The sequence below is a fragment of the Acanthisitta chloris genome, unplaced genomic scaffold (assembly GCF_000695815.1).
Source record: "Acanthisitta chloris isolate BGI_N310 unplaced genomic scaffold, ASM69581v1 scaffold5611, whole genome shotgun sequence".
NCBI classification, from domain to species: domain Eukaryota; kingdom Metazoa; phylum Chordata; class Aves; order Passeriformes; family Acanthisittidae; genus Acanthisitta; species Acanthisitta chloris.
Window position 1 is genome coordinate 85,480 of NW_008655354.1, and position 14,904 is coordinate 100,383.

Here is a 14,904-nt window from a genome sequence, read left to right on the forward strand (position 1 = left end):
GTCACCGGGGCAGTTATTGTTAATGGAAAACAGATAAATAAAACCAAAGGAGAAGAATAAACCCATCTGTTCACCTTGTTAATCTTGACGAACCCCCGGTTTGTTTCAGAATCTGTCTCTATGATGAATGTGTTGTTTGGATCACCTTCCTTCACTTGGTAAACGATGAAGGAGCTCCCTGTGGCAGGCTCATCTGCATCAGTAGCTTGAATTTCTAATATCACAGTTCCTACTGGGAGACTTTCTGCAACAGTCACATTGTGGTACTGAAGAGAGAGAGAGATCATTGAAATGTGATACACTGAGCACCACCTGTGGAGCACTACAACAAGCTTGCAACCCACAAACATGGGTGTATTTTAACCCCCAGCAGCCAAGTGAGAGAGGGAAACATTTTAGCCATATCAAAGGTGATGGGATCCATGTCAGTGGGTTAAATACTAGTAACAACAACAATCCCAAACCTGTATCTCCTCTGTTGAAACCACTCTATGTTCATGCAATGCTCACAGCAGCAGGGACAGTACCCTCTGAGCACCATGACTACTCACTCTGAAGTGTTTAATTGCTTCATACACCATAGACTGTTGCCACATTAGCATCCCAGCTCCATTTTCTCTGTTTGATGTGTACCCTGATCCAGGAGCCTCATCTTGAGACCAGGGCCTGGACTGAGACCTTGAGGTGAGAATGTGTACAACCTGCTATATTGGCACCTAGTTGTCATGTGACTATGCCCCCCTTGTCATCAACAGAGAGCTGGGCAATGTAGTAAGCAAAGCCCAAAACCCAACATAGCTTCCCCAGAAGTACACCTACACCTGATGAGCCAGACAAGTCTCTTGAGCCCATTGCCTACATTGCCTACAAGAATGGTGGGAGCTTGGACACCTGTATGTATGCTACCTTCCCTACAAAGACAGGCTGAGGAAGCTGGGGTTGTTCAGCCTGGAGAAGAGAAGGTTGCATGGGGACCTCATAGCATCTAAAGGGGCATCTACAAGGAAGCTGAAGAAGAACCCTTTGTTAGGAACTGTAGTGATAGGACAAGGAGTAATGGGTATAAATTGAAAGAGAGGAAATTTACATTCGGTATTAGGAAGAAGTTTTTTAATATAAGAGTGGTAAGACACTGGCACAGGTTGTCCAGGGAGGCTGTGGATCATAGAATCACAAGATTCCCCAACCCTGGCAGTGTTCAAAGCCAGGCTGGATAAAGCCTTGAGCAACCTGGTCTAGTGAGAGATGCCTTTGCCCATAGAAGGGGAGATTGGGACTAGATGATCTCTAAGATCCATTCCAATACCTTAACTTTCTCTGATAATATGATACAGGCACTTCAGTCACTGCAGTATTTGCAGGGAGGCTTGGGCCATGAGGCAGAAGTCATGAAAGGCCTTCAGGTCTCTCTGCCAGACGCCAGCACCTCCACCAGAGGAAAAGGCAAGATCCTGACACCCATTCTGGAACCAAGGTCCAGCAGGTATGTGTTTGGGCATGGATCACTGCATCACTGTTTCTAGTCAAAGCAAATGCAGCCTTTGATTTCCATTCACATTCTGGCTTTTATTTTGGTACAGTAATACTCTGTTTGGAAGGGAACTTGGGATATGTTAGCTTTTTTCCATTTAGCTATTTAATTAGTTTTAAAGCCTTCCCCCTTTCCTTTCAGAATTTACATTTCTGGAATAAACTGCTTTAATAGAATAATTCCTTTCTGTACACATAGTTTTCCACTGAGCAAATTACCTTAAATTTCAGAATTAATAATGAGTTATTCCCACTGTTCACTGTCTAGATAGATATATATAGACTTTGCAGTAATACCTGGCCTTTATTTTCACTAGTGGATTACTCCATTACTTGTTCTGTAAATGGTTAGTTTCCCATTGACATTCTATAGACGTTAAATGTATGTTTAAACATTTGCCAAAGGTTATTAGAACATCTAAGATAGTGCCAAAATACTCACATCTGATTTTTCAAAGATGGGAATTTGGTCATTGATGTCAATTACATGTATTTCCACGTCACAGGTTGTTTGGTATGCTGCATGGAAAGAGACAATGTTATGGTAGTCCTTCTGCTGAAAATAACTTTCCTCCAAAATGATTCACTGTGAGCAAAATTGAGCACTACCAGATTGCCCAATCCAAGCAAAGTCCTGCGGCTGTAAGATGCACTTGATCTCAAATATCCTAGTCAGTGATGACCTCACTCTCTATTTTACCATTCACCTTCCCATTTCTTTAGCTGTCCCATCCTGTTTCGTTTCATTTCCCTCACTTTTTAAAACCATATCCCTTTACCAGGATGATGATAGCTATGAATTGTGTTAGCTCGCCCAGCATCACTTTTGCATGTCAAAAAGTAAGTCCTGGTCTATGCTACCTTGTCCTCTTGGTGGGTCATCAGGCAGCACTCCTCATTTCATTACAGTCAGACTTAAACCTCAGATCTATGTAAATCTAAGCACTGCCTGAGCAGGGGCACCCATAGCAATGGAGGGTTGTGATTCTAAAAGCATAATCTGTCTGGTTGTGAGCTACTCATATGTAGCTGGATTTTAGTGTATTACAGACATGCTACATGAGCTGAAATTTAAGGAATATTCTAAACAAAACTGTTTGGGTGGAATTGAAATAAGCATCCAAAACAAATCACCAGCCTCTCCCTCAGTAAGGTTTTCTATCATCTGCCTAAATTATGCTATTTCATATACAGACATGTCACACTGCTTTCTTTACATGCCAGTGCCTCCCTCCATGAGTTTTGCATCATTATAAGGGGGATGATTTCCTTTCCATTCAGTGAAACACAGAGGACTCCTGGGAACTTACATAATGGACAAGATTCTTTGTGAAGTTTAATTTCAGCTCTTAATATTTTAAAATACATTATCTAGACTGAGCAGCTATGTTTAATTTCTTGAAAAGTTTTTTTCAGTAAGTCCCTTTGAAAGATTTTGGGGGGAAACCACAATCATGATCTCTTTTTTTTTTTTCCCCGTGGAAGGAAATCTCTTACTGAAGTACTTGTTAACAAGCTTCCCAATTTAGCCATGCTCTGCCCTAGAGCTGGTTTCCTTCCATACTTGCATTATGAATCATGCTTAACATCCTTGCATCTCAAGAACAAGGCAAGTACCACGACAGAGCAAGCCAGACCTCAGTGCTACTGCCTGTCCAGTGCATCCTCTGTATCTCCTCAAATCCCATGGACACTAAGCATGAGGGATGCCAGTGAGAACAGAGTTATTCCAATGTATAATAGCAGGTGTTATGTACCTGGGTCTGTCACCAGCACCTTCAAGGTATAATTGGATGCAATGCGCTTGTTTAAGGAGCGGCCAGATAAGTGCAGCATCCCAGTGTCTTGCTGAATACGGAACAGATTACTTGTGGGAAGCTCAGGAACCTGACTTTCAATTTTGTACTGCAGACGTGAATTAAGGGTGTCCTCCTTATCCATGTCCGTAGCAATCAGGGTGCCAATATTACTTCCTGTGGCAGTGGAGAGAACATAGTCAGACAGAGAATGCAGTGGTCCTGTTTCTCCACAGAGGTACACACTGGCAACAGTGATACCAATGCAAAGAGTAGAGGGTCAATAAAACAGCGTGGAAAACACTGCAACAGATACAATCATTTCAGTTCTCGGAGTTTATCCTTTAGCATTCCAACCTTCTGCTTTGGGCTTGGGTGGAGCAGTGCAAAGGGATTGGGCCACGTATTTTTATCAGAACAAGGGGCTGCACCAGCAGACACTTCAGTCCTGAGACCAAATTTCTGACATGAAGCTTTAGCGACCTATTTTGGTAATGGTTCGTGGAAGTCAAAGGCATTATGCTGGAGGAGCATCTGGAAGAGGGAAAATGGGCTCATACCACCTTTAGAACAGTATTTCTTGTATCAGTAATAAAAGAGGAGTTTTTCTTTTCACAGTTTAAGCAGTTGTCCAAACCTGTGGTTATGGGCAAATGCAATTTTATGTTTTAAATGCAACGGCATTTGTAAAGTAGGTGTCTTGGGTCCTTCTCAGGTTATTGAAATCCTTTCCACATGAATTATTGAAGTGAAAACAACAGGGAAATTTGCACAGGAGAACATTTCTCTAGGAGAGCTACATTTTACTCATTGGGATCAGAATTTCTAGCTTTATTTGCACCAGGCTGGAAAGAATAACAGCATCAATAGATGCTGTTTTCTTACCTCCACTTTCATTTTCTTGAACTTCAATTACAGTGACGGCCTGCTGGCACACAGGGGGATTGTCATTAATGTCTTCCACAATAACATGAATTTGCAAAGGCTTGTCCACCAGTTCTCCTGTGTTATCTTTTGTGACCACAAAAAATGTATACTGCAGTAAAAATAGCATGATTAGATGTTTTGAATGTCCATTGTGACAATATTACGCATTTAAATATGTAACAGTGGAAGTATTCCATGCAAATGAAATATCCTCTCATAACCCTGGTCAGAATTGTCACACTGTTTAATTCAGAACTGTTTCATCACCCCTTAGTCTCTGAGATCTGAATTCTCAAAAGAATTTCAAATTCCTCAATACTTCCCTGCATGGTGGCCTTGCTCTTCCAAAACTTCAAGAAAATAAAAAAAACTTCAGGAATATCTCATCTTTGTCACTTTTCAAATTTATGTGTCATATATGGAGATAGGATATTTTCAGCATATCTGATGTCTGGCCTATTTTATGCCCAAATTTCATCCAAGAACAAAAGGGAACAGAGGGTTTTCTTTCTAAAAGATCCCCAGATGGAGAACTTCAAGGTAACTTTACAGTTGCAACTCCAAGTTAAACTCTGCTTCTGGTTTGGAGAGTTCCCCGAGTTCCCTGGTGTCTTAAGCAGGTCTGAAACATCCAAATCTCCTGCCCTCCACAACTGCCACTGCCTACCTCTTGCTGATGCACCTGCAATCCTGCTATGGTTGGTCCACATTGTACATTGTGCATATGCTGTGGGCAGTGATTGCTACTGCTAGACCAGTCGTAGGGTAACAACCTGAAGGCTGTTTACAGCGTAGTAGATGGATACACTTTCATATTTATCAGTCATTCCCAAACAGAAATGAGAAGAAACAAAGTTTTTATTTATTTTTCCGCCTCTGTCCTTTCTATTGAGCTTTCTCATATTTACTCCCACACCAATAATTAGCTTCCTGCTATGATCACTCCCATCAGTGAGGTTTTCTGTGTTTACTTACAGTATCCCTTTCTTCTCTGTCCAGTGGTTCAGTCACATAAATAGCCCCATCCTGACTGATGGAAAATGGGAGCCTGGGCAGCTTTTCTTTTTCAAAAAGGTCATAAATTACATCTGGATCATTTGACTGCACCTAAAAAGAAAATCAAAAAATAAGTCAGGATAGGAAGTCAGAAGTGCAGACTGAGATTTAACAGGGCTCATTTCTGGGCTGCAAACAGTAAAAATTGCATTCCCATTAGCTTCATAAACCAGAAAATTAACAGTTTGGCAGGCTCTTGGGATGAACTGCAGAAAATCAGACTGACAATTCACCTCTGCTCTCTGAATTGTTTGGTGAAGCCATTTTACCTCAGTTTCTCCAGCTGTCCAGATGGCCCACAACACTTAAAGGGGTTTTGTGATATGGAGCTAAATAGTGATTCATGAGAAAAAAAGTATTATTTGTATTTGAATATATTGACACTAATTTATTCCTTCTCCTTATACTGTCTATTCCTTCCTGTTGTTTTGTTTTATGTAAATCAGAGAAGTGGAACAACGAAACAAATAATCAGTACCTATCTGCTCATTTGTGTGTGTATGCTCTTCACATGCATCAAAGTCTGTGATGAAGGATCTTTACTGGAGTGCTACAGAATTAAAATGAAATGAAGTACACAGACTACCAAATTAACGAAGGAATAGGTATTACAGTGTATGTTTTATACTATGTAGCAGCAACTGCATTTCATTTTCCCCTAGGCAGAATCAACATGTCATTGGCTGCCACATGAAATTTATACACAAGTGACCCCAGAATGGGTGCACCATTGCATGTTTTTCTTGCTTCCACATGTTTTCACTCTGGGCTTCCTTGGACTGTCGCTGAGGCCAGTGCAAATAGCACCGAGTCAGTTACTCTTGCAAACAGGATCCAAGGAATGCTGCCATGTTCAAGGGATGACACCATTGGAGGTGTCAGTGCCAAGGCATTTTTCAAAGTCAAATATTTCTGAAAGGCTGTTGGCCAGTTAGTTAATATGTACTGATGTATACATTGTTATTGGTCTGCAGTTATCAGCAAAATATTTTGCGCTTGCACAGAGAAAAGAGGAATACCATGGGAATGCAGGATGTGAAGGAGGGTGTTTCAGTCCTTCCAAGCTACTTTTGATGCAGCAGGTGTGCTGCATTATACAAAACCAGTCACAGCAGGTGTGCCTGAGTGTGGGGGACTGCCCACAACAGGGCTGCAGTGGAGCTGGTCCCCTGACAGGTTCTTCTCCGGGGGGAAGAAGCTAAATTCAAAATAACTTTTGACAGGCTAGCTTCTGGTTTGCCCCAAGCCTGGAGGACCCACAACTGGACTTTGGCCCCAAACTGAAGGACAAAGTCCAGTCACTCTAATGTTTGTATTGACTGTATCTCAGTCACCTTCAAACTATTAACTTTTATACTAACAGTGAGTTAATGAGACCTGCACTAATGATCATTTCCAAAGGATACCATATGAAATATAACTGACAGGTGTCAAAGTCCTTCTGAAGAGCCTGGTGTTGAATGCAGTGGGGACACCTTCACAGTTCATTGGGAGGAAACGACCTTGTGCCGCCACTGAGAGGTGCAGGGAGTGTGGCCAAGGCCCCTACCTTGCTGATATTGACAGGGTGGGTCTGGGTTGAGTTTTCTTTGATGTAGATGGTGGGGGGAGCTTTCCACAGGCTCTCCTTCACAGTGATGATCACATCAGTACTGGTGGTGAAAGCATTCGTTGATGTCCCTGCCATGTCCTTCACGGAGACAACAAGTGTGAAGGTGTCCTGCTTCTGAGGATCTAAGTAATAAGAGCCTAGAGACAGAGCAAAGAGGCAAGTGGAATGATGAAGAGGTATAGGGATAGTTCATTTGCCTCCTACATGCACTATCTTCTTTATCTGCTCTGGACTCATTCCTTAGATTTGTCCTCTGTGACAAATCACAGCAAGCTGTTTCCTCTGGCTTCTCTGACTGATCAAGTACAGCATCATGTGGATGTAATCATATGAGACCTCTGTGCTGTGGTCTGATGTCACACAGATGCATCACTGAACAACCCTTGCCCAGTCAGGCACTTGTTCAGCCCAGCAGAAGTGATGGGCATTTCTAAATCAATGCAATTTATTTGGGATCACGTGGCTGGCTGAGTTTTCTCAGCATTTTTCATGTTACAGTTTTGGGTTTCTACATTGCAAGGAAGAGAATTAATCCCAAGATATGATGCAGTGTAGTCCTGAGGGCCAGAAGATCTCTCTCTCTTCAAAGTGTGCTTTTAGACCCCAGTCTGCTAACTTCTCTTGAATCTGGTAGGGCACAAAACTACTTCCCCAAAACTGGGGCCTCAGTGGTATGTGCCCCACTGACTACATATATGCAAAATGTAACATCAGACCTGTGCTGTTGTTCTGTTCCTGTGTATAGCCCAGAACTCATGCTTGCTCTTTGCAAACAAGAATCTTTTTACATACCTGTCTTACTCGGTGAGATTGCTCCAGTTGCACTATCGATCTGGAAAAGCATTTCTGTGTAAGGGTTGGGAAAATGATGGAGAATACTGTATGCCAGCTGTGCATGGGGAGTTGCAGGATCATCACGGTCAGTGGCATGGACGTACATGAAGGGCTTGCCTGTTTGGATTAGAGAAGAAACAGTGGTAAGAGAGGAGACTGAAACCTCAACACAGTCCTTCTGAGCAGAGCTCTCAAGCCAGGAAGGCAGCTTATGGGGAGTGGGCGTTGCTTCATGAAGCATCTCTCTTGGGAAACTGTGCTTGTGTGTAGAGGTTACATTGCCTGTATGCCATCCTGCAGGTCCTCCCATCCACCAGTTCTGCTTAGTAGGATCACTGTAGGTGTGAAGACCCATTGATGAAGAAAGTGACAGAGTTAAATCAGCAGAGAGCTATCTACCATGCAAGAGTGCCTGCACCCAGAATGCAGCTCACTGGTACATCTCTCTAAGACCACTTTTCAGTTCTTAAACAAATCAGTTCAACCCAAGCAACTTGATAAAATGCCCTACAGCTGCAACACAGTTATAATTACAGGAACAATCATGCCATGAAAAGAAAAAAGGAAATGCATAGCAACATAACTCAACTTTTGCCTTTTGAGCAACAATGCAATATTCAAAATGTTTTTGACTTAGATGCAGTTAAGAATACAGTGATATATTGTGATATGGTTTTCTGACTCCATGGAGTTTTATATGCATATTCTTTAGCAAAAGTTTCTTCTTGAGTCCATAGTCACAGTGATAACAGCTGTATGAGTCCTTTGTTTCATTTCCAAGGAACTGCTCTTTGATACTTTTCTGGCTTCTGGACTCCATATCCATAATGCAATCCACAATCTAAGGCTCTCTTCTAAATACCAAGGTTCAGCCCACGTTTTGAGAAGCATCAGTCACTGTAAACACATACCTACCCTGGCACTCCGTTTCACTGATACGCAAAGACTTAGATATTCTTAGCATTCTCTTTCTGTATAGTCTTTGACAACCTTTAAACTCCCTCCTAGCATAGGGGTTTTTTTCAGCGCAATGGAGAGAGAAGAAATATTTGCCTGTTAAGTGATACTTGTAAAGCAATAAGTACTACGAAATATTTCTGATTACACTGATCCCTTTGCACCACAAAGTGGTCACCTCTTCATCCTTTCATTATATTACACATGCTTACATCTGTATTTTGTACAGTCCTGTGGGAAAGAAAACTGATCATTTTCCAGCTTGCTGCAGTGTAGTACCCACTTTATCTTCCTGTTCAATTTACCTAGCTTCCTATTAGCTATAATATTTAATTACTATGACAATTACCTGGACGAGAGTTCTGCCTCACTACTCCAGTGTACTCTTTCTGGTCAAATTCTGGTGGATTGTCATTGATATCCTCCACATATATTGTAACAGCATATGGACCACTCACTTTGTTTCCGTCTTTATCAAGACTTTCCACCTGATTTGAAAGAAAGAAGGAACATCAAAGAAATATTTCCATGTAGATAAATTAAGAGAGATAAATTAATGTCAGGATGTCAAATGCCAAGTCATAGTTACTGTGACAAAAATCTGGTGAGAACTATCACTGGGTAGCTCCATCTACAGGGGCAAATTTGCTAGTGTAGCTCACTGACAGTAATCTACCACAGTATATAATGCCAACAAAACAACTCCCTCCTGCTTCTGATGACACTTTTCAGAGAGCAATGTCTCACTTCCAGTCTCAGCCAACTACTTCGTATTCTTGCACAGCTTAGAATGCATACTTTTCTTTAAACAGAAATATATACTTTCTAAAGAACCAGGAGAAAACCCAACGTGATAGAGCATTTATAAATTATTGTTATCATAAATATCAACCAGATAAATAGACTGATCTAAGGGTTAGTAAACAAAAACGAATTCTTAGCTCTAATGACATTTTTAAAACAATTTATCTTCTTATTTTCCAGCCTTCTTTGACTTTAAAGCACCAAGTATATGTTATACCTGTCAGACTTGATTTTGTTTGCACATAATAGATAAAATCATAATTATTTATGACTACCCAAGCATAATTTTTTTCAGTCATCACTTCTTCTTGTTTATAAATGATTCCCATGTTTAGAGTTAACAGCTTCTGGGGCTAGAAAATTGTCCTCTCTTATTCTAATCCAAGGGTGCTTTAGAGCTGAGAATATGAAACCATTAAACCTGAAGGGGTAGCCCTTTAAAAGATAGCTAAGAGTAGACAAAATTCAGCATATACTTTGTCTATTCAGATGCTGATCCTCTCACAATCATCTCCTTCTCAGTTCCTAGTGCTTCAGGGAAAGACAATACCATTTTTGACACAGAATAAGAGCACAAGGCTATACTGAGACCAAAGACTGCCTACCCAGCATCCCACTCCCAATGGAGTTTACAGTGACATCCTTATGAAAAGAGTATTATAGCAGGAAAAGCACACAAAGCTCTTTCTTCTAATAGACACCAACATCTGCTAAACAGAATTCTGTTACCTAACAGAGGTTAGATCTGCCTCCGTGTCTAAATGTCATTTACTTACACCGTTTTTCACCATATGGATTATAATCTTCCTAAATAGATTACAATAGTTTATTTTCCCACTCCAGACATGGAATTTAGCCTATCAGTCTTCAGGGATAACACGTGAAACTCATTCATGAGGCCAGTTTTCAATTCCAGTCAAGTGTTCCCCTCATATTAGGATGGTCAAAGAATTAGTGTTGGCATCAGGGTAATTTTTGTTTTCTCAACATATCCTTCCTTTGGAAATGCTAAGGAGCATTTTCCTTTGCAGTTTTTCAGAGCTATAAAACCATGTGTCTTCCAGCAAAGCTCAATATTAAAAATGAAAAAGCTGCTGGTAAACATAGACAAAATAAGGAATTTGAAATTTCAACAGTTTTCTATTAATTACAGGTTTACCAGAAGAGGGTGAATGCAAGTAACTCTCCCTTCCTATTTTTCATTGAGTTTTTACCTGCAGCCTGTGTACTGGTTTGGTTTCCCAGTCCAGAGACCCATTGAGATACAGGATGCCCTGCTGTGGCACAATGTCAATTTTTCCGTCTTTTTCACCAGACGCTCTGAAACTCACAGCAGGTGGCTCAGATGTGAACTACAATGGAAAAAAAAATCAGAGGGAAAATCATCTTTTTTTCCAGCATTTTCACCATAATCAAAATAATTTCATGCTTTTGTGACTTCTAAAATCTATTGCCAACAGTGTGTTTGCCTGGGAGAGTGATATTCCAAGAGCCTGCCCAAACTAATCTGCCCTTTTCTGGTCCTCAACAGAGGAGTTTTCACATTATTTCCTGAATGCTGCAGGAAATCCCAACTGCAGTTTGTTTCCAAAGCAAACATCTGCTTAGGGCAGGGCTTTGTCTGAGCACGGGAATGGAAAAAAGTGATGCACATCCTCCATTTGCCTGGGAGTTGGATCTGGCCTTCTGTGGTTATGATTTTGGGAAGCAAACCTCAAAGTTGAAGGAAATTGATGATATAAGTTACACGGAAACCGTTCGTCTAGGAATGCCAATTTTATTAATCTATGTCTTAGTATATCCTGTTAAAAACATGTTTGAGAGAGGAGGTTGTCTCCTGTTCTTTGCGTGTAGACTCTTGAATTCCCAGAAAGAAGAGTTAAAAATTAAATTCAGATCCTCTCATGGGACTGTTCTTCCCACCAGTGCAGACGACAACACTCCACATGTGGTCTCTGTGTGCAGACTATGGGTTTTTTGACCTGAGTGAATATCAAGAGATGTTTGATTACCTGATAAAGGATGCGTGTACCCCCTCCTTCTGGAACAGAAAAATTCATGTCCTTCAGAGGCCCATGCAGGTCCTTCACATCAGAGCATGTAGCCTGTGAGAGAGAGAGAAAGAGATGCAGGAAAGTAGCTGAGGGATGTCTGCAGTTACCATGCAGAAACAGTAGCTCTCCATCACTGAGCCTTTTGCAAGTTATTTTGCTATAGCATAATAGCAGAGACTCTTGCTGGTTTGTACTGAACATATCCAGGTTATTTAGTGCACATCCATATTTAAAAGCAGTGTTATTTATTAACTCATTTGGGAACAAACTTTTGGGCCCTGCCCTTTTCTAATCACTACATAATTAAATGCGATTTACTCTACCTTCAAGAGCAAACAGAAGGAGCAAAGAGATGAATGTAGACTGAGAGCAAAGTAAATTCATAAAATCATTGCTGGATCACCTCTGTGTCCCCAGCAAGACCATCCATGTCCCATCCAGGAGCCACAAATTCCTGTGACAACAAAGGTGTTTGGACACCCAACGCCACACATGGAGATGGGGAGGAATTGGGGCTGCACCCCTTGTAATCTCCTCAAAAAATTCAAATCTTTTTTTGGAGAACAATGTGGCCTCCCCGGGCCCCCTACCCCACCACCCTCAGTGCCACAGCCATCTGGGTAAGCCACTTGAGCCCTATGCCTTCACATCAGTTGTATATGCATGCAAACTGCAAACAGAGCAAAAGTATCCTCCGGATCTTTTGCATCTGCCTGATGGCAAAAATGCCATACAAATCTGTCTCAGCCTCTGTTTACTTTCTTAGTGGCTGGCAATGCTTTCACATTGTGTTTTTTCCTGATGATTTTTTTTAATGAGATTTATAACCACTCCCTCCCTAGTGCCCAAAGACCTCCAGACACAGTCCTGACCTAAAGTTTCAGGGATGCTCTTGCTTTCAAACAAATAAAGCAAAGCCAAAAAGAGCCTCCCAAGGCAGCCCTGGAACATAAGACAACTTAGACTGTAGTTCATATAATCTACCTGTTTCTCCAAAGGCAAAATTAAACTCCCGTAAATGCCTACTCTTTACTCCCTGTCTTGCCAATGCCAAGGATCTGCCTGCCAGAACTAGGGCTGCATCATTTGGCTTCACAGGTAAAATTCCCTTTCTTGCAGAATAAAAATGACTTTATTTTGCTTTATGGATTTCGTGTGCCTTTGCCACCCTGTCCATCACCCCGCAGTGTAGAGCTCTGGGAGTGTGTATTCTCTGCTGCATGACTTTTTCCCTGGATTTTGTCCTGTTGGTGCTGAGACAGATATTCAATCTCTCATAGGAAAGCACAGTCTACATATTACCAAGTGAAAACTTAATTCTGTCTATGGCAAAAGCATAGCTAAGTTCAGCACAATTTATCCTAAAGTGCTGCTCTGTGTGTGTGTGTGTGTCAGAAGTGGTGTTTCAATAATGCTAGAATCTCTTTAATAATAGCCAGAGATGCTGCCCTCATCATCTACAAGGGTTTGTGACTCCTTTTGCAAACAGGAAAAGCACAGTATTGTGAGAACTAGGAAAGGAGGGGAAGGAATGCTAGCAAACACTAGTGTCAGCAGAAAAATATCAAAAAAAGCTATCTAATTGTTACACATCCAGGAAAAAGTACTTTACAGCTACTCGATTCTATTTTTAGAATCACAGAATCATCAAGGTTGGAGAAGACATCTAAGATCATTGAGTCCAACCATGATAAATGCTAGATGCTGACTGCTGACCTCTGCCAGGGACAAGATAACAGGACCCTGGAACTGGCCTGCTATGACTGTCCCCATGTCACACAGGTGGACACAGCCTGGCTCCTGGAGGCTTTTCCCAGGGCCATTTTTGGATGGGTTTTGCTTGGTCATGTTCTTTGCCATGGAGGAACAAAGGCTGATGCTATAAAACCCAATGAGTTCAAAGTGCAGTCTCTGAAGCAAGTAAGCGATATCGCCTTTTCGATTAAAATTACTTTATCTAGACCATAAACATTTCCAAACGTATGTCTACAGCATGAATCACTACTCAGGAGCTTGAAGGGGGAAAAGGCTTTACTCCATGGCCCATATCCAGTGACATCCCTTCTGAAGATGACTATAATGCCTGCAGAGTGGCTCCATGGGGGGTTGGCACTGACACAGGCAGCAGCTTTTGAAATGGGAAGGAAAAATGAGGTGCTCACTGTGTCACAACCAAGTCTCCATATTTTGAGGCATTTTTTACTTGACTTGAATTTTACTCATATTTTTTATCTTTTCTATTAATTTCAGTTGTGGAGTAGAACCACCACCCTGTAGCCTTTACATACATCAGTAAATCTATTGAATTTAATACATGATGTCCCATAAATAGCATAATTAATATATTTCAGTTCCAGAAAATGCTCTGAAAAGGGATTCATGTAGATGGAATAATGAGGATACATAATTAATATCCACAGTTTAAACCATGTGCCATTTTATGTCTTAGAATACATTAATATGTCAGCACATGTATGGACTATAATACAGAACATGATGCAGATGTCATCACTGTTTGGTGATTTGTTTCAGTATTTTTTAAATCTTTCCTAGCATGAAATCCACTTATTAGAAACAGTAACATCTAAAGAGGAAGCATAGGTAATTTGGTGCCTTTTCAGCCTTTTAGAGTTTTTTCATAATGATTGAGATGTCTTCTTAACTTTTGGCTGCGGGGCCACATACATGTGTCGGGACCACTCCCCCATACCCAGAGTTACAGCTGCTCTGCTGGCACCACTGCCAGCCTGACCTGCAGGCTGCAATGCCCCATGGAGTAGAGCTCAGAGGCTCACAGGCAACCTTTGCCATTTGCTTCCAGATAAACAAAGGAAAAGCTATAACTCACCAAGTGAATGACAAGCAGAAATTGAAGTCCACACAGCTTAAGCATATTGGAATATGCTTTGCTTCAGCTCCTGCAAGGAAGAGACACCAGTCACTTTAACCCAATAAAGTTGGCCCAGTGTATTTGCAAACTAAGGCAACAGCTGAGCTTTCACAAAGCTGCAGGGAGAGAGCTGAGGAGTGATCTCTGAAGGACTGGGTGCGGTTCTGCCTGTGGGAGGTGAGACTGCTGGTGTCCCCAGGCTGGCCAGGAAGGCTCTGCCCATCAGGTGTGTGCCCAATGGTGCAAGAGGTGCCACATGTTGTGAGAGCCCCAAAGCTCTGTCAAAGGTTGAACCTGGGACAAAAATTCAAGCCATGCAACCTCACAGTTACAATGATTCTGGGTCATGCAAGCCCCATTTTCATATCTGCTTTACTGAAGACAACAACACGTACACAGGAAACTCTATAACCACAAGAAGATGAAAGTATTTCAGGGACCATT

At 41.5% G+C, this 14,904-nt stretch overlaps 1 protein-coding gene across 1 annotated transcript in view; it reads right to left on the reverse strand.

Moving 5' to 3' along the window:
- Nucleotides 1-14,463, reverse strand: part of CDH17 (cadherin 17, LI cadherin (liver-intestine)) — a 24,320-nt gene extending 9,857 nt beyond the window's left edge. Inside the window, exons 1-11 of the mRNA XM_009083858.1 lie at nucleotides 14,419-14,463; nucleotides 11,529-11,621; nucleotides 10,731-10,868; nucleotides 9,062-9,200; nucleotides 7,714-7,872; nucleotides 6,859-7,058; nucleotides 5,229-5,360; nucleotides 4,212-4,362; nucleotides 3,288-3,503; nucleotides 1,973-2,049; nucleotides 75-266 (exon numbers count right to left, since the gene is read on the reverse strand). Of these exons, the coding sequence (XP_009082106.1) occupies nucleotides 75-266; nucleotides 1,973-2,049; nucleotides 3,288-3,503; nucleotides 4,212-4,362; nucleotides 5,229-5,360; nucleotides 6,859-7,058; nucleotides 7,714-7,872; nucleotides 9,062-9,200; nucleotides 10,731-10,868; nucleotides 11,529-11,621; nucleotides 14,419-14,463 (1,542 nt within the window). The remainder of the gene's footprint in view (nucleotides 1-74; nucleotides 267-1,972; nucleotides 2,050-3,287; nucleotides 3,504-4,211; nucleotides 4,363-5,228; nucleotides 5,361-6,858; nucleotides 7,059-7,713; nucleotides 7,873-9,061; nucleotides 9,201-10,730; nucleotides 10,869-11,528; nucleotides 11,622-14,418) is intronic.
- Nucleotides 14,464-14,904: the final 441 nt, after the last annotated feature.